The sequence below is a fragment of the Alligator mississippiensis genome, chromosome 1, assembly GCF_030867095.1.
Source record: "Alligator mississippiensis isolate rAllMis1 chromosome 1, rAllMis1, whole genome shotgun sequence".
Classification (NCBI taxonomy): Eukaryota; Metazoa; Chordata; order Crocodylia; family Alligatoridae; genus Alligator; species Alligator mississippiensis.
In genome coordinates this window covers 111158567-111178734 of record NC_081824.1, presented here as the reverse complement: position 1 = coordinate 111178734, position 20168 = coordinate 111158567, and the positions used below count along the sequence as shown (strand labels likewise).

Sequence of the window (20168 nt, the reverse complement as noted above, 5' to 3'; positions counted from 1 at the left end):
GCCTATAGTTAGCCGGATCCACTTTCCTCCCTTTCTTGAAGACAGGCATCACATTGGCCTTCTTCCAGTCTTTGGGCACTACACCAGAGCACCAAGAGTTTTCAAAGATCCGTGTTAGAGGCTGGGCTATGATGCTCGCCAGCTCCTTGAGTACCCTGGGGTGAAGACTGTCAGGGCCGCCTGACTTGAAGGTATCCAGCTTCTCAAGATGTTCCTTCATGAAGTCAGCATCAATGGAGTGCAGGGGATCACCCTCACCCGGACTTCCCTGTCCCGTAGCAGGCATGGGCGTCCCATGGGGCTGATGAAAGACCGACGCAAAGTACCTATTTAATAGGTTGGCTTTTTCCTGGGCGTCAGTTGTCAGTTGCCCCATCTGGTTCAGCAGGGGTCCAACATTGCCCCTGCCTTTCCTCTGGCTCCCCACGTATCTGAAAAAGGACTTTTTATTGTCCTTGATACTGAAAGCTAGTTGGAGTTCAGTTGCAGCCTTGGCTGGATCTAACGCAGATCAACAGGATTGTTGCTGGAAAAGTACATCCTCAGTACTGTTTCTAGTCTGCAGTTATTTCACTACACCCATTTGAGGAGTTAGACAGACGGTCCTTTTTCATGCAGTACGTCTCAATGTCAATTCTCATATGTCAAAGATTTGACTGAAATTCATTGAAATTTCTGTTGTCAGAATTATCATCATAATGTTTCTTCTTCCCTCATAACATTTCAGCTAAGTACAGACAGTTAAAAAGCCTGAGGAAGAATCAATTCAGTCTTTGCGGGTTAGTCCAAGCTGCATAGAGTAAACCAATAAGTAAGTGAATAAGCATTCATTTTTTATTCCAGAAATGCAGCCACATCTCTGCAGTGATCCGGGCCAAAAGCTGGGGGCTAGACCCAGGGGCTATAGCATGCCTCCCTGCTTGCCTGGAGCAGACACCTTGGGCCAAGGCTAGCCTGCCCACCCTTCATGAAGGATTTGCGGGGCAAGTGCAAAACTTCCTGGGTTGGTGGGGTACTGTGAATTAACTTGAATCTGGAGGGGATCTGGGACAGAAGTTCAACAAACTGATTTAACATAAATCAGTTAAGTCTGATACTACATCCATCCAGGCTTATCTTAAACTATTTTTGACCATTTTGGCTAGGGACAGATATTCAAAAAGCTGGAGTCTGAATAGATTCAATCTTTGCAGGTTAGTGTAACCTGGAGAGATTGAAACAATTTGCAAGTGGATAGATGTTCATTTTTGATTCAGAAAATGCAGGCAGGTGGCTGTAGTGGCTCAGGCTAGAAGCCAGGGGGTGCTAGAGTGAGCCCTCCCTTCCCTTCTATAATGCTGAGCTGAGAAGGGGCATGGCCAGGCCATGGCAGGATGCTATGAATAGGGAGAGGTTTAAACCCTAACCCTGGCCTGTACCATCCCAGCTAGGGTGTGTCTGGAGGGGGAGTGGGAAGTGGCCCTTATCAGGCTTTCCCTGCTCCCCCGCGCCCCACTTGCTGCTCAAGGGGCAGGAGTGTTGCCAGACCCTGGACCCCAGCTAGCATTCTCAGGCGAGGGGTGAAGCAGAGAAGAGAGGACTGCTTAAGTGGACTGCATATATCTGTTGATGATACTGAGCTTTTCAATCTCCCTCTCCCTGCTTCTTCATAATCTGCAGCAAACTGACAGGCCATACTGCATTCACTGCAAACCCAGTCATTTCTCACCTCTCAGCAAGCCAGCAGTCAGCAGGGAGCTTATCAGACAATTAAGAAAACAAAGCCTCTCTCATTAGTTCAAGCTCTTCTTAAACAGCATTTTTAAGGAAAAATGGAAGAACATGTTCCTTGGGAGAGGAACCTTTTTTGTGGGCAATGTAAAAATGTTCTGGAGATCAGAAATAGGATGCAAGTTCTTTAATTAAAAAATGGGGTGTCAAAACCAGTTCTGACTTCCTTTGTGGTAGCCTAGCTATGCCAGAAATGAATATAACCTGTTGAAAATTATACACGGGAATTGCCAGTTTTCCATCACATGGTATGGTAATATAAATTGTCTGTAATGAAATACAATATTTTCTTACATACAACATACACCACAAAGAAAGCACACACTTTATTAGAAGACAGATTGTAGAAAAGAAAGTGTTTTGTTTTTTTTCCCAGTGTCATGGCCAGCTCTGTGTGACAGAGTAAGTCCTTCTGAAAATATATAGTGTCCAGGAAGTGAGGCATCAAGAACTATGATACCACACTTTCTAGACGCTTTGTTTCCAGGAAGACTTACCCTGTCATGCGAGGTTAGGCCCCAAAACCTTGCAAAGGGCAGCTGCAGGTTTGTTGGTTCTTTCCTGTAAGAATTTCATTATATAACCACTCACCACTGTAAATAAAATCTTGTTTCCATATCACACGCCTCATGAAGATCCTATCATCAGCTCATCTGCTGCATTGGTCATAAACTACAGTGCTCAGCCAACGGCTGTGGCTGTCAGAGGGTCAACACAGGACTCTCCACCCTTTCAGTTTGCTAAACCAATATAAGCAGCTGCATGCACAGTGTCTCCAGAAGTGCTCCTTTCCCAGTGAATAAAACAGGTTCCCCACTTAAAATAGGCACTCCAATTTTTTTGAAGGGGGAGCTGATTTTGAGGGAAGGGCTGATTTTGAGGGAAAAGGTTCTATGTGATAAGACAGTATATAATAAGGCATATGACTGGGTGCATAGACAGCCTTTAGAAAAAAAACTATGTAATGTAAGACCCAGCTTAACTCTGTATTATATATTTGCAGATCTTGGCCCCTTTTCATGGAAATGGGTGGCCTGCTACTTCCATGGCAACATCCCTGTGTGGAAGTTTACATTTAGAGATTAGGTCTTGTGCTAGAGAAAATGTCCTGTGTTATTACCCCTACACTCTGCCATCTGAAGCTAACAAAAAATTGACCTAAAGCTGTTCGCATTTTAGTAGCACCATCCATTAAAAAGGTAGTCATGAGTTGAAGAAGCCCTAGAGAGCAGTCTGTCTCTTAGGGGTCTGGGAAGCAAGTTATAAATCTGCAGTGTTGGCCTTTACTTAGGGTGCTTAAATCACTATTTCAGAAAAGTCAAGGGACCCTGAGATCTTTTCTCTGAAGCTCCCACAGGCATAGAGCTACAGGTGTAGGGGGCTCTGCATCTCTTTTCCTGTAGTCTCTAAAAAAAATTTAAAGGGTTATATCAGGGAAAAGGGCAGCACTTAAGATAGCATGGGGATCACAAACAGATAGTTCAAATTGTATGGTCTCTTCTAGGCTACTTCTACATGAAGCCGCAAAAGAATAGCAGGGAGCTGTAACTGGTAGTTATTTCTGTTTCACCTTATTTTCCCCTTTCCTGCTCAATAGCCATGTAGGAGAGAGAAGCCAGTTGTTGCTGGGGGCAAAATCAATTGAATTCCTCTGCTCTCAGGCCCTTGTTCCTCTTCATATAGCAGTGAGGATGGTTTTGACACTTCAAAGCAAGGCGTTTTCAGTTCATAATCAAATGCAAATTTTCTCGTGAATACATTTGCCTAGAAGGGTGGCAGCTTGGAATCCTGAGAGCAACAAGATGGCTACACCTACACACTAGTGAATTCCTTACTGCTCCAAGACATGTTTGTGCCATCATCATCAATAAACCTTACTGAAAAAGAATTGGAAGGAGATGAAATAATGTGGTATTCTTCTTTTCCCGACACTCTGTCCTGCTGGTATTTCTACAAACACAAAAAATCCTGTAATCCTCCAGAAAGATGAATGCGTTCCTAGTGTCTCACGCGCCCAGGAAAGTCTTTAAAAATGCACTAATGTTCAGGCAGGTTTCTCTACTGTTTGGCAGCCTAGACTGTCTTCATGCCAGTCTAGTCATTCACATGCTCTCAACAGATGGAGCCACAAAGGACTTTACCCAGTAGTAGGGTTAAAGGGTTTTAAAGATTTTTCTTACTGTTAACTTTTGGCAAGGTAGCAGCATGCTGATAGAAACAGACTGATCTTTGTAGTCCGATGGTTAAAATGTAGAGCAGGACAGTCTGAAAGGAATTACTTTCTCACAGAGCCCCCTCTCTCCAAAGTGAACTGACTTATTACCTGAGTTAGACAGAATACCAGTTCTGTCTAAGGTTCCCCCCCCCCCTTATGCTTGATGAATATATTCCACTTTTTTATTTTCATTAAAATTAAGTTTTAGCGTTCTGTGTAACAATCAGGTACGGTAGGATAATTTTTCTTGATCAGGCATGTCCAGACTTGTGCTTGATACATATTTGCACTCTATAGCTTGGTACAAAGTGGTATAAACCAAAAAATAACATGCAAACAAGATATAGCATAACAAAAGAGCCCTTGCAGCGGATCATAAAACAATTTCTCCTCCAGCACAGTGTATGGAAGCTCAGCATAAAATGCAGAGAGTTTTAGGAGTAAAACCACCAGGTTAAGAGTTCATATATAAAATCTTGTGCAGAATCTCTGGATTTAAAGCTGGCTTTCAGAAGGCTGTCTTTTCACTAAATATTGCCATGTGAACAAACGTCTTTGCAAAATCCTAACTGCCTTATCTACTTGAACAATTTTGTTTGGATGAGATACTAAAATGTAATTATTTTTTTCCATCACCATCTTCTTAGTAAGGAGCAGGTGAGTAGATTTTTATGCCTAGTCTCGTAAATTTTCTGACAATTTCGCAAGGCTGCATGTAAATTCTCAGCTACAGAAGGAAAGAGAATACAAAAAGCAAGACCTATGTACTATAACTGAATTATTTTGCCATCACGTCATTACATTATTAAAGTGTAGACCATACAGTCCCATTTTGTAATGGGTGTTAAATTTTGAGGTGCTTTATTAAGTATATGATACATTTAGTTTTAAAAAAAAAATCATCAAAGGGGTTTAGGTTATCAGACATTTGTAAGGGAAAAGAAGAATTCTGTCCACACATCTTTGTACAGGGAAAATCCACCAGCCAATGCATATTTCACCATAATTTTGAGAGCTGCTTCACTCTTCGTAAAATATATTCCTGTTTACCCATGAGTTCAAGGAATTGTTCACAAGAGCAAAAATAATAGAATTTTGCTTAATTGTTACAAGACAAAATAAAAATCTGGATTACAGAGTTGATAATTAGTGTAACCTCAGAGGGAAGAAATACTAATAGAGCTGTTACAAGAGGGCTTGGGGCATAAGAATCAATTGTGAATGTAATCACTTACTGCAAGTACCATAGTTCAGATTAAAGGGGAAATCTAGTACATGCACTGGTTTATCCCTCAAGCTTTCACCATCAAGTCTTCTGTGTATGCAGTCATTCATCTTAAAAAAGAAATTGCAGTCCGCCCCAACCCTATCAGAAACTGAGCAGGAAAACAATTCCAATTTTTCAATGTCTTATGCGAATAGGTCTTACTCCAAGCAAATAAACCCACTAAAAACAGCAGGAATGTTGTATTAATAAAGATCGTAAAGTCAGTCCTAAAATGTGCACTAACACGTACAATGTACACTGACTTTTTTATATGCATACTAAAATAAAGGCAAAAAGTGGTTAAACAACACATATGCAGCCTAGTAATTAGAAGAATCATTTTTACTAAATTCACTATAATACCAAAAGTTTCTCTTTCAAATTAATGTACTTTTTCCAACTAATATATGAAAAGGAATATTAGGACTAGATATATAAATGGGAATGTTAAAATCTGGAGCCAAGGAGGTTATATATATTAAATGGTTTGATTAGATTTTTTGCCATGTTAAGAAAATACAATTGACAAGATTTGTATTATGAAAGATTTGCAATATTCTAATGTTCCAATATTTACAACTCACCAAAAGCAAACATGAGTTTATGTATCTAGGCTTGGTACGTGTCTAGGATGGTATGTATTTAGAGTTTTTTATTTTGCTTTTAAATAAATTGTTACTTCCTGGGATACAGAAAAATCAACTCTAATGAAGAAAAACAATATGGGATACAAGATAAAAATACATTATGTAGAAGATTATAGATAGATATGAAAAAGCAGTATGAATCATGGCAGGATAATGTGAAAATACTGGTTTAACACAAGGTTTCCTAACTAGGGTGCCGCCAGTTCCTTCCAAGGGTCAGGGTTTAAGTGATCACTTCTTCTCTCTCCTGGTTCTGGGCACCCCAACATCCTGCAGACAGGTAGGGCCTACAGCTGCTCTTCATTGCCTGGCAGCTCCTGTGCCAGCCACCATAGTCCCACCATTATGCTGTGCTGTGCTTGTATGCACAGGCCAGTGAGCAGCCACGGGGCTGCAGGGTTGCACTTTTCTAGCTGGCTCATTTCCCATCCCTCCCTTACTCCTCCCATGTTCCCAGGGCTAGTGGGAGGAGCCATGGGTGCTCATGGCTCTTGTTGTTAGGCTAGGGACAGACATTCAAAAAGCCTGAGCCTGAATTGATTCAATCTTTGCAAGTTAGTCTAACCTGCAAAGCTTGAACCAATTTGGAGGTCAGTACGCATTCCCTTTTCATTCCAAGACCACAGGCACATGCCTGCAGTGGCTCAGGCTAGAAGCCAGGGGGGACACTAGAGCAGCCCTCCTTTCCCTTCCAAAGTGCTGAGCTGAGGGAGGCATGGTCAGGCCCTGGCAGGATGCATTGATTAGGGAGGGGTCCCTCCTCCCCAGCAGGGAGTTGGTAAGTGTTTATCACCCCTAACTCAGTGTTTATCATCCCATTAAGAAAACAAAAGGATCTCTCATTAGTTCAAGCTCTTCTTAAACAACTTTTTCCAAGGAAGGAAGGGAGAGACATTACCTGTTGATTAGCTCCAAAAACCCCTAAACTGTCACTGTCTTGTCTGCCTTTGTCCCATCTGCCACAGCATGGAGCATAGCCAGCATGTGGTATGCTAGCTAATGCTGAGAGGTAGGTGTCTGTGTAAGGCGGAGGGGAGGGGGGAAATCCCTGCTTCAGCAGGGAGTGGTGAGAGGGATAGGGGGAACAGGAAGAAGCCAGGCAGACACCCTGTGCCTCCATTCTCTGTCAGAGGTGTAGCCAAGGAGCAGGGAGGAGGGGCCAGCCCAGCTCCCTGTAGCCGAGAGCCCTGCCCTGTCCAAAGAGCATGCCGGGATGTTGGGGGACTCTGATATAACTTAAACCAGGAAGGCTCTGGGACAGACATTGCATAAACTGGTTTAAGCCAAATAGTTGAGTCTGATACTACATTCAACCAGGTATATCTTAAACTGGTTTCAGACATTTTCAGACTGGTACATGTGCACTAAAATATCTGTTCTGTTACAGGTTTAAACCAGTTTCTGATTACTTAAACCGATTTATGTATAATGTCTGTCCCTAGCCTTAGTGTTCAGGTCCTTGGAGAAGCAGTACTTACTGCCCCAGGTACAGACTAGGAGCTGAGAGGAGGCAGATGGTGAAAAAAGTGCAGAGTGGAGTGAGGGCCTGCCCCTCCCTTACTGGGCACAAGCTTGATTCTACCTCAGTGCTTCTCAGCTGGGATTCCCCTAAATCCTCAGGAATTATGAAGGGGTGCATTGAGGCTAGACTGGTTGAGAACCATTATTTTAACAGAACAGGACACTAGTGATGGAAAATAACCAAGGTCAGCAATTCCCAACCTTTTGGTCTCTCAGGTCAAATGAGTGATGCAGGGCCCACAGGCCAGATCCCTGATTGTGGCTGTGACCCACACCAAACTGATCCTACCATCCCAGCCCCACACATGCTAGATTGTGTCCGTTGTTCCACCCCTAGCCTTTTTAGGTGCCAGATCAGGCCCTACTGCCCCAGCACCAGGCATGCTGAATTGGGTCCTGCCACCCCAGCCTTGGCCCTGCACATGCTGGATCAGGCCTGCCACCCTGCCTCCAACCCTACCCATGCTGGATTAGGCTCTACCACCCCAGCTGTGAACATGCCAGTGGGTCCCATGTGCAGGACCATGTCAAATGACCTTCAGGGGTTGGCAATTAGGTGGTAGGGGATTGGTGGCTATGTTAATTGCTGTTGCTTCTGCCCGCCCACTCAGTTTCTGGACCCATAGAGGAGCCACATGGGCTGGATTTTAATGTTCCATGGTCCAGATGTGGCCCACAGGTTGGGGGTTAAGGATTCCTGAGCCAACCTGTCAAAACCCTGTCAAAATGGGAAAATACTTTGATTGTTATTTCTCAATTCATGAAAAAAGCATGTTAGCCATCAACTAAGTTAGTGCCCATTTACTGTTTGCTGGTAGACTATTATTGTCTTGTTCTTCTGATGTGGTGGGGTCTATTTCTTCCCACAACACTAACAATCTGATCCCAAAGTCAAGTAACTCAGCCCACAGAGGAACTGCTCTGATGGAAAAGGATATACACAGGGTAGGTTCATGGGAAAATAGGGCTAGAAAGTGAGGTGTAATTCAGGCCCCTGCTCATGGTAGGATCATACTGATTAAACCATCCCAGTCAAGTGTTTTCCAAACTGCTCTTGAAAATTTCCAGGGATAGAGTCTCTCTGAACATGTTGATTCTCAGTTGCTGTTTTAGCCCTTTGGATCATTAGTCGCCAATAGACTGCATTCCCAGGCAACTCATAAGCAACCCCTCTGATTGAGTTAAACAGCCCTAAGAATTTGTCAATTTTGCACTTCTGCATATACATCCATATTGATCTCTAATTAATACAGTTAATTCAGACCACAGACAGGATCTGGTACTGTGCATTTAGTAAGGCCTAAATTGTCATAATACTGTATGCATTCTTGCATAATTCTGTATTTGTTCTTATATACTGTATTTAGGCAGTGCAATGTGGTAATGACAGTCATTGTAGTGGCAGGTGGTGCCCCATGCACAGAAATGACCAGTTAAATAAGTAATTGGCCAATTGAATGTAGATAATTATTAAGATTTGTACCTGGGTTTCCTTTTTCATATGCTATTTTTGGTTATTTTCTATGAATGCATATTTTTTGTGTAGTAGAAAGAGAAAAAAAATAACAATTGATATAATAAAAAGAAAAGAAATTTAACACATAGAACATGACTGTGGGGCTCCTAATGGGCCAGACCTGACCTGGAGCCTGAGGTGGTGGTGGTGGCCACTGCAGCAGAAGTGGGCCAAGCTGCCACAGGCCAGAGAGCTGCAAGGTCAAACGACCCCAGCAAGGTGTTCATCTAGCCTCCTCTTAAAAACCCCCAGGGCAGGAGCCAGCACCACTTCTCTTGGAAGTTGTTTCCAGATCCTAGCTGCCCTGACTGTGAAGTAGCACCTCCTGATGTCTAGTCTAAATCTACCCTCTGCCAGGTTCTGACCGTTATTTCTAGGCGCTCCTGGTAGTGCTCGGGGGAACAGGGACTCCCCCAATGCCTGCTGGTCCCCCCTGACTAGTTTGTAACAGGCCACTAGATTCCCCCCCTCAGACTTCTCTTGTGGAGGCTGAACAGGTTCAGGTCCCTTAGCCTCTCCTTGTAGGGCCTGCTCTGCTGCCGCCTGATCATGCGGGTGGCCCTCCTCTGAACCTTCTCAATGCTGTCCACATCACTTCTGAAGTGCGGCACCCAGAATTGGATGCAGTATTCCAACTGCGGCCTGACCAGTGCCGCATAGAGGGGGAGGATCACCTCCTTGGACCTGCTTGAGATGCATCTGTGGATGCATGAAAAGGTGTGGTTGGCCTTCCTGACTGCATCCCCACACTGTCAGCCCACGTTCATTTTGGCATCAATAATGATTCCAAGATCCTTTTCTGCCTCTGCACTGACAAGAAGGGAGTTCCCCAGCCTGTAGGTATGCTGCTGGTTCTTCCTCCCCAGGTGCAGCACCTTGCACTTAGCAGTGTTGAAACCCATCCTGTTCTCATCTGCCCACCCCTGTAACCTGTCTAGGTCCAATTGCAGCCTATTCCTCCCTTCTAGCATGCCCACGTCCCCCCACATCTTAGTGTCATCAGCAAATTTGAATAGGGTGCTTTTTACCCCCTCATCCAAGTCACTGAAGAAGATGTTGAACAGCGCGGGTCTGAGGACCGAGCCCTGGGGGACCCCACTGCCCACATCCCTCCAGGTCGAAAATGACCCATCCACCACCACTCTCTGGGTGTGGCCCTCCAGCCAGTTAGCAAGCCATTTGACTGTGTAGGTGTTGATGCCACAGTCCCCTAGTTTTTTAATGAGAATGGGGTGAGAGACAGTGTTGAAGGCCTTCCTGAAGTCCAGAAAGACTACGTCCACTGCTACCCCTGCGTCTAAGGATTTTGGGACCTGGTCATAGAAGGCCACCAAGTTGGTCTGACAGGACCTGCCTCTAATGAACCCGTGTTGGTTGCCCCTAAGCATAACCTCCCCTGCTGGCCCCTCGTGGACATGCACCAGCATAATTCTCTCAAAAAGCTTACCCAGGACCAAGGTAAGACTAACTGGCCTATAGTTCCCTGGGTCCTCCTTTCTTCCTTTTTTGAAAATGGGAACCACATTGCCCCTTTTCCAGTCCTCTGGTACCACACCAGAGTACCACGAGTGCTCATAAAGCCATGCCAGGGGTCCCGCAATGACATCTGCTAATTCCCTCAGCACTCTGGAGTGGAGGTCATCAGGACCAGCTGATTTAAATACATCCAGACCCTCCAGAAGTTCCCTGAATAGATCCTCACTGACCCTAGGCCTGGGTGCACCTCCCCTGGGGCCTGAGGGGGTCCCGGCAGATGGGCTGATCTGGTCCCTGCTCAGGAAAATGGAGGCAAAGAAATAGTTAAATACGTTAGCCTTGTTGTCTGGTGCAACAACCAGATTTCCTAGCGTGTCTTGCAAGGCCCCATGTTACCGGGTACCTTCTTTTTGCCCCCTATGTATTTAAAAAAGGACTTCTTGTTGTCCTTAATCTGGGTAGCTAGTCCCAGTTCCATCTCTGCTTTTGCCTTCCTGACCTCCCCCCTGCAGGCCCGAGCAACCGAGGTATAGTCTTCCCTGGTGATGGCCCCTCCCTTCCATTGGGTGTACACCTCCCTTTTAGCTAGGAGTTGTTCCCATATGTTTTGGGGGGCTTTTGCACCCTCTTGCCCCCTTTGACCCTTGTTGGGATTACCTCCCCTTGGGCATGAAGGATCATCTCCTTAAGGAACGGCCACTCCTCTTGGACACCCGACTCCCCTCCCCTCCGGGACCTCAGTACTTCCCCAACTATTTTTCTTATTCCCCAACTCCTCTGTTGCATAGCCCTCACTCACCCACATGCCACAAAGGGCCATGTCTACTTCTGACCACACCTCCAACCTGTGTTAGCTCACTGGTAGCCTGGTGGGTCAGATGGAGCAGCTCTTCAGGCCATATGTTTTATAACCATGTTCTGTTGTATTCTACCACAATAAAAATAGGAGTAATGACAGCAGCAGACAATACATGTGTTCGGTCCATCCAATTATATTGTTTAAACTTGTGTGTCTAAGTGGGCATGGAAACAGATTTCTACCCACAGAACAGGTCCATTGCATCTACAGCTGTGTGTATTGTAGTAGAAAAGCACTGTAACATGCTTGGCATTTCAGCTGAGAAGGATGGTCCTTGGGTTTGAAGGACTCTGGGACTCCAGACGTATAGATTCTATTCCTGACTTCATCACAGGATTCTCATGTGAGGATCCATGCATAAGGATAAAGGGGAAAAGGTTGTTAGTGCGCTCATTCTAAATGAGACCACCACAGGCTTCATGTATGACTGTGGATGAATTGCTTAATGTTAGTACCTCTGTTCTCTGCAGGTCTATTCATAGTATCTGATGAAGTGGGCTGTTGCCTACAAAAGCTTATGCCTTTCTGAACAAGCCTGAGAAGTTCTATTCTGCCATGACTTACTGTCTCTTTACCAGTGTTCCTCATCACTGACTCGGAAATGTGTTTTGAGGGTAGATGCATTAAAAAATGGTTAGGAAATCAGATGCTGTGGAGATGAGACCACATAAGGGAGGCAGGAGTTTAGAAGAGCATTTAGGGAGAAGACAGGAGTGAGAGACCCCTACATTCAAAATCACAGATCAAAATAATTGCCCTGAAGATTGGAGATTTGATTACTTATTCAAGAAATCTATTTCCAACGCTTATAAAATATTTCTTTTGACATGTTTGTATAATAGAGTATAATATAAAAGCAAGATTAAGTTTGGATAGCTGGTTTAAACCGAGATTGCTAGTGTGTGGAAATTATGACATGGAACATACAGGATCTTGAATGCAGATCTTGAATGCTCATTTATAGGCACTGCTTTGGATTTTTAATACTTTTAAATAGTTGTTAAGAAGAACAAGCTTATGTATCTGGCAGGACTCCATTTAGCACCATTCTGCATTTGTTTAGAAATCCATGTGAATGCATGTATTGTGTGTGCTATAATTTACACATTTTATACACATGCACACATGCAGGGTCACACATTTCTGTGATGCATACATAGACACGTGTGTGTGTCATGTGGACATGCATGTAAGTACTATGCACATAGAAGGTGCCTTTATATGGAATTAAAAACAGACAAAATTGCCAGTAGGGAAATTACGGTTGACAAAAATTACTGTCTGTAGTCATTATATACTTTAAGTAACTTCTTTCTGGATTCATTTAGCAGCAGCAACAGAGGAACCAGAAGTGATTCCAGATCCAGCCAAGCAGACAGACCGAGTGGTGAAAATAGCAGGAATAAGTGCTGGAATTCTGGTATTCATCCTCCTCCTCCTAGTTGTCATACTAATTGTCAAAAAAAGGTAAGAATTTTAATCTGTCCTGACCCATCCTTTTTCCTTTAGATTGAGTAATCTAGGAAAAAACTAACTAAAATAAAAGCCATTCTTTCACAGGTCATTTCAATTTGTGAGGACCAGTAACTCAAAATATACTCTCAGCATTTAAGTGGTTTCTACATATTCCACCTTTATTGCTATGACGTTTTTATTTTAAATCTTGAGATATGTAATATATAATGTGAGTTTGGGGATCTAATAGCTGCATATTTTCTGACTGTTATTCCTTCCCAGGTAGTCATAATTGTAAAGCTGTAGAAGTATGCAGGAGTATATAAAAATGAAAGTAATTGAAATTCATGGATCCTTATTTACTTTCTGCACCTTCCATATTGCCAACTTCTATATGTACTTGATTTCACATACAGTTCTTATGAATTATTTGTATCCATATATTGCCCAACTTTTCTTTCCAAATAATGTAAATATTTTATACTTTTGGCTATGTTCATTTAAATCTAGAAAACATTTTTTTAAAAGACATTATAGCACTATTATATTATTTAGTGAGTTCTGAGTGCAGATTTTTAATGGATTAATCTGAATGAACTTCAGGGTGTTTTCTGTTTTATTTTGTTTTGTTTCTTTAAGTATTGTCTTCAGAAAATAACCAATAGTGCCATCTTCTGGAATTGTAAAAGGATAATGAAGCACAAAAATAATTTAATTTAATGTGTACTTCAAGTATTTACTTTTGCATTTTTTTAAACAGCGTTTAAATTTCCATTAGTTGCAACTCTTTTAACCTGGCATAAAATTACATAATCTAGTTCTGTAAAATCCTAGTTCTAACATTTTAGCTACTAATAAAAACAATGAGATCTGTCTTTTTCCTTACCCCTTTATTACTCCAGCCCCAACCCCTTTTAGAATGAGCAAGCCAGTTTGTTTTGTTCAAAATTGAGACCTTTGTCTTCCAAAGGTTTGTGCATTTCAGTCTTTTTCTTTCTTTTTTTAGTAGGATTCATACTAAAGAATATATTTGTAAATGTTGCATATGTTAAACTGAAATGAAGTTTTCTATTTTTTTTTAAAGTAGAAAAACCTTAAAATTGTTCCTAAGAGCATACTATATGTTATAATTACTGGTTTCCATTAGATTTTTTTTTAATTTATTGCCTCTTTACAATTACCCCCTGGAGATATATAACTTGGAGAAGAAACGTCTGCATTAGAAACATTAGGTATGCTTACAGTGTTCTGTGTTAGTTAGCTACATATGTGATTTTCCCAAAAGTGCTTTTAATTTTCTCTGTTGTCTGCCTCTGTGGTTGAGAACTAACACATATGCAAAAGACCAAGTCATAATATTTGAAAAATGAATAAAATCTGATTATTTTCTTTACACAAGTTTTAAAGTGATAAGCAATAATAGGTTTTTAGCTTTCATCAAGGAACTATGTCTGATCTAGCCATCATAAGATATATTGGGGTGGGGCGGGGACTCCTCTTTTCACCCTCTATTACAGTGGTCCCTTCATATTTGATACAAGATTGTTTGACTGGGTCCACGTAATATATCATCAGTCACTTCCAGATGGGATTGACTAATCTTGTGGGTAAGAAAAAACAACTTCAGGGGTGCGTGCAAATATTTATTAGCAAACTGGTTCAATTTTACATTGAGAATTCTCCTAAGATCATGCTTTTGTTAGTTGTCAAATTAAGCTTTAATTCCTGATACATCAATTTAATAATGTCAGTACAATTATATTTTTTTTAAACTCTCCTCCCCTCCATCACCCTCTGAAACCCTGCAGGCAGTAACTTGTTAGAAGTTCTACTTGATCATGTCTAGAAATACATAACACATCTAAACTCCTTTTCTATTTTGTATTCAAAATAGGTGGGAAAATTAACCTATTTAATGAATCTTTAATGTTTGGTAATTTTTCATGATGATAGTTTAATTGGTTGTCTACTGAATATATAATAGGTCTTTTCATTTTTCACCCTTAGGGAAAGTGGACAGTTTTTTAGATCATCCATTAGTCAAGGTCACATATGACAAATATATAAAACTTCGAGAGAATGGCATGACACATACCTAAATTAATTCAACCCCTCTGGTGAATCAGGGCTCCTTGTACAAGAAAAGCATGAAGAGATATAGCAATCCCAGCACTTACATATAAACACACTCCAGTTAGATTTGGTGGGACTGAAAACTGATACATTTTAATCATTTTCAGCATACATATCCAGTGATTCCATAATGTAGTATCCCTTTTGATACCTGAGGTTGATCATAACCTGTTATATAGAAGACTCAACAAAACAATGAATGTATTTATCCTTATAGGTTTAATAAGTCTCATGCACTGACGTAGATCCCTAAATTTGATTAAATGTAGCTTTATCTTTTTTTTTAAGAAATCAATGACTTAAGCAGTTTTGGTTTTGGTTTTACAAGCCTGAAAGATGTTTTATGCTTTTGCTTGATCATTTGTACAAATTGAGTTGAAGTTCAACTGGATGAGACTATTAGCTCTTATAGAGTTTTACAAAGTAATCAAATTACCCCAAAAAGGGATACTGCATCTTTTAAGTATCAATATCATTTTTAACCATTATTGGATGATTTCCAAATGTACTTCATTTCCTACCATTTGTTTACCTTCCATATTTTAGATGCTTAGCATGCATACATCAACATTTCCAATATTAAGATTTAAATATATAAAACATATGTTTGCATTCAGCAAAGGTGTGTGTGTGTGTGTGTGTGTATATATATATATATGTTAGTATGCACATATATATGTTAGTATGCACATACATCTACTGTAAAAATGTGCATTGTTGTATAGTATGTGTGTACACATGTATTTACATACAGTATGTTTACAAACATATGTACACCTGTGTACCAGTTAAGACTTTCAAACACATAAATGAAATCTAGCTGTTTTCTGATTATGAATGTATTTGTTAACATGATAATTATTTTTTCCATCTGAAAAGTAAAAAGGATACTTAGTACACAAGATATGTACACAGCTGTTCCATTTTCTCATGACATTTAGGTGGTAATCGATCATCATATTATGCTGAGCTGCATGTTGAAAATACATAATCCATTTACTTTTCAATTTTTTTGGCAATAAATGAAATGTCAGCATGTGATTTTTTTTTTCTCAAGTGATCTTTCTAAAAACCAAATCATTTTTATATGCGAGTGCATTTTTTTTAATTGCATGGCACAAAGTAAGGCTAATCAGTGCATGAGCAAGTTGAAATGCTAACTGAAGAAACACGAGTTGTTCAATTTTTTTTTTAACGCACATTTCTCTGCTTTATTGATTGTGACGGAGTCACGCTTTTCATTCACCATTGCTTCTCTTTTTCCACTGTCTGTGATTTGCTTGCCAGGAGGAGCTACTATTCATACTCCTACTACCTGTAAGTAGAACATGGGTGAATTACTCTTTTCATGTTTTAAAGATGCAGTATCCCTTTTAAAAAAAGAGAAAAAAGTCTATAATTTTGGTAAAGCTGGAATGATTTTTACATGTCCTTGGTTTTAAAGGGTTAAAAAATTCCCTCATCATTTTTCTGCTTTTACAGAATTTGTTTTTTTAAAGGGATATTGTATATATAATTGTATACTGAGATTTTTTATTTTTGCCTACTTTTTTTCCATAATTATCATTTTAGTTGGTATAGTCACAATTTAATTTGTATTGTAACTAAAAACAGAAATATCATGCTTACAACTGTCTTTGTGGTAGCTACCCCATTTACTAAGTTAGGAAGCATGGTCATGAATTACCAAGGGTTTTTTTTTAACTCAAGCGTATCACTGTAGAAAAAGTACATTTGCAACTAATCCTTAACAACACCTTTGTTGTTAAAATCGGATGTAGATACCAGACATGTATAACTAGGATCTTTGCATGGTACCTCGGGACCAAAATGTCTGCCTGCACTACTGATAGTAATTATGCAAAAGTGCTTGATCATGTGCTTCATTTTTAGTACATGGTTAAATCCTATTGATTTCAGAGCGGGACTTAAAAACCAAAGCCTGTGGTTCAGCCCTGTTGTGAAACAGTACCTAATAGTAATGCCTCCCCCATGATTTTTTTTTAAACAGGTTTGATATTTGACAACTTTAAATACACTAGAAGGCTAAGCAAGCAATATTAAACAAACATTTCCATCCTCTGGTTTATTATGATGAATTTTAATATTCATGTTAAATAACACTGGTTTCAGCAAAAGATAATTAACTGCACAGGTTCATACTATGATGGAGCACTTTTCCCCTCTAGCTCCTACTGAAACACCCACCTCATGGGTTCATGCAGTTGGAGCTTTTAATACATAATGAGAATCATTTACACTTCTGTCAGCCTCAAGTACTCGCATAATGAATTGCTTAAGTGTCCTGAAGCACAGATTGCATGTGCCTTTAGCTCACTAAGAGAGAGCATCAAACCTACGAGGAGTCAGGAGCTGTTGAACAATAAAAATGTCCTTACACTTGCCATCTGCAGATTCCAGTGCTGGAATACAATAGACTTTCTTTTTTTTTTAAAGAAGTAGTAGTTGGCACTTTATGTAAGAATTAGTAGCAAGCTTCAGTATTAGACACTAATAACTTGAAAGCTTTAATGGATGCTGATTTATTTAGCATAGCTAGCAAGTTTCCTGCTTCAGAAGGGAGTTTAATATGGTGAGATAGGAGACTTAATAGCCTTTTTTCCATTCCATTCCAGGGTTGGTCTCAAAAATAGAATCCTTCCAAATAAGAGCTTTAGTGTATGGAGAATATTTGAAAAGCTTTGACACTGGCAAACAGAACATGAACTAGAAATGCCAGTTTCATGAAAGCTTTGATAGAATTATAGAGCAGTCATAAATCAAAAGCATTTTCAGTTCCGGAGCTTCTATTTTTATACATTTAAAGGTTTGTTCAGCCACCGCATTGTGTAAACCTACTTTAAAACTTTCTGGAGGAGAAGGGAAATAAAAACACTTGTATCATAAAAGGCTTTAAAAAGACATGAAAATGTCCTTTGTTGTTGTTTAATATTTACCAACACAGTCACGTGTGCATGCTTAGTCTCGCCCATCTGAGTTCTCATTTTGACCTAAAGGTTTTAATTAAAATAGAATAGTCTCGAGGGACAACCTTCAAAATTTCCTTAATTAACTGGTAGTTTTTAAGATGAAAATGCTAAGGAGTGCAAAGTGTTTGATTAATGTAAGACTCTTGTTTGATCACTTGACTGCACTTAAGCAACAGTTCTTAAGTCAGCTTTGTCTTGTCCAGCAATGGCACTCTTGAGTGCACCGTAAATAGCTGAATTACATTTGTGTGTACCTGAAAGACAGCCCTCCCACAAATTGCCCCCAGGTGGCAAAGACAATAAAGGTAATGTATCCCCATTCCTATTCTCAGAGACCTAAGGAGATCACTTCCCCCTTCTGTTCTGTGGGAAATCTCAGCACACACCAAAGTTATAACATTATAAGTAACTTACAGGAGTGGTTAATCTCTTACCTCTTCTTCATGTGGAAGTACTGAATATTAGAATTTGGCAGCCCACCCAGAAGTAGCCAACAATGCTTATATGGTTGAAATATTAGATATATACATTGAAAATACATTTAACAAGTATTATAAACCTTGCTTTCTATAGGAAAAGCTCATGAAATTCAACAGGCAGACAAGCTTCTTTGGGCTACAACCTACACCCCTGAAATTCAACTGCACGTTAAACTTGAGATTTTTTAAAATACCATAGTTGTTATATTTATTATCTTTTTCATATCTGGTGCTCATCCAAGGAAAGCATGACAGATGGTTTCCTAGCATATGCAAGTATGGTTATCATGCTGCTTTGATCTATAGTTGTGACTGTTTAAAATTTTGAAGATTCGTATATTTGTTGGTATAATAAAATGCCTGTAGAGCATTCCTAAGGAACCAAAGAGCATATCTGTTACACCGATAGAGTGATTTTAAGTAGTATTAAAATGACTACCAGTATATGTTAGTTTTGGCCTCCAGTGTCAGTAAGCAACTTCTGATGCTGCATTCAAAAGGAAGGTGTATTAGAAAATTTAGCATGCAATTGAAAGGTAGTAGCAATAAAATTTTGGTTTTAGCAATACAATTCAGGGTGTTACAAACCTGATTGTGGTATGTAGAGTCCAAGGTGCTTAATGCCAAAAGTCTGTACTGCCCTCAAAACACATGAAGAACACGGATTTTCTTTCAGGAAAAAAAAAAGTAGTGTCAGGTACAATGAGGAAATATACACCCTTTTGGATTTCATTTATAAACAGAAGGAGCACTATTAAACACAGAAGGTAACATTAATTTGCATTGAATAATTATGCATGTTCTGTTATTTCATTGGATTTCTTGTCTATTAAAGTAATTTAATTGGTAAAATGATTTCTCCTGAACAGGAAAAACAAGGGGAATGAATTATCCATTTATAAAATCAAAACAATTTTAAATGAGATGGTTGATAACATTGCATACACAGATGCTCTTTATTTACAGTTTTAATTAAAAGTTAATTATATTTTAAGGAGTTTAGGTTGTAGCCGTGTTGGTCTAAGGATATATGGATATATAAGGATAAATGGAAACTGTACAACATGAAAACCCAAGGAACCTTGTCTGTCTAATTATATTTTAATGTATTTATAGTATAATTACTCTGGGAAAAATATTTTACTGCATAGAAAACTAGGAATTTTCATATCACTGTAGTTGTGCAGCATAACTATGCCTCTGACCATAATATCCGCAAGTATGCTTTTCCTATGGCTGTGAGTATAACTGTATAAATATCAAGTTGGACATTGCTGCAACTGCATCTTACTCGTGCTCTTTAAGCACCATCATTATTTTCTATTGCAGCTATTAATGCTTCTAGTATTAAGGGGTTTTTTTCATTGTTTTTTGCCTGGGCAGCAAGCTTGCTAAGAAACGAAAAGATGCCATGGGGAACACCAGGCAAGAGATGACACACATGGTGAATGCTATGGATAGGAGTTATGCTGATCAGAGCACCCTTCATGCAGAGGATCCTCTTTCAATCACATTCATGGACTCTCATAACTTTAGTCCAAGATGTAAGTAAAGCGATGTTACATATTGCAAGTAAAGATTTTAGCTGAATGTGAGGGAATAGAAAAGCACCTTATTTGCCATTTTAGGATGGTTGCATGTAGAACCATTGTAAGTGGATTTTACAGGGAAATACAAGGGTTTGGAAAGGAATGCTCAGGTAATATGGATGAAAAGTATTGTTTTCCTAGAAATACATTGTTTAACATATTTGCAGTTAGTTTTGGTTACTACCATTTAGTACACATTCTGCATTTGCATTACCTCAAAAATGTGCTTTTTCTGTATTAGGCCATTTTTA

The 20168-nt window shown here is 40.0% G+C and overlaps 1 protein-coding gene across 5 annotated transcripts in view; it reads left to right on the top strand.

The window, feature by feature from the left end:
• PTPRK (protein tyrosine phosphatase receptor type K) overlaps nucleotides 1-20168 on the top strand; it is a 621814-nt gene that overhangs the window by 567113 nt on the left and 34533 nt on the right. For 3 of the 5 annotated variants that reach the window (XM_059712905.1, XM_059712911.1, XM_059712915.1), the window contains 2 exons: nucleotides 12600-12738; nucleotides 19712-19872. In XM_059712905.1, the coding sequence (XP_059568888.1) occupies nucleotides 12600-12738; nucleotides 19712-19872 (300 nt within the window). The remainder of the gene's footprint in view (nucleotides 1-12599; nucleotides 12739-19711; nucleotides 19873-20168) is intronic. The other 2 variants (XM_059712907.1, XM_059712912.1) reach the window with 1 other exon arrangement.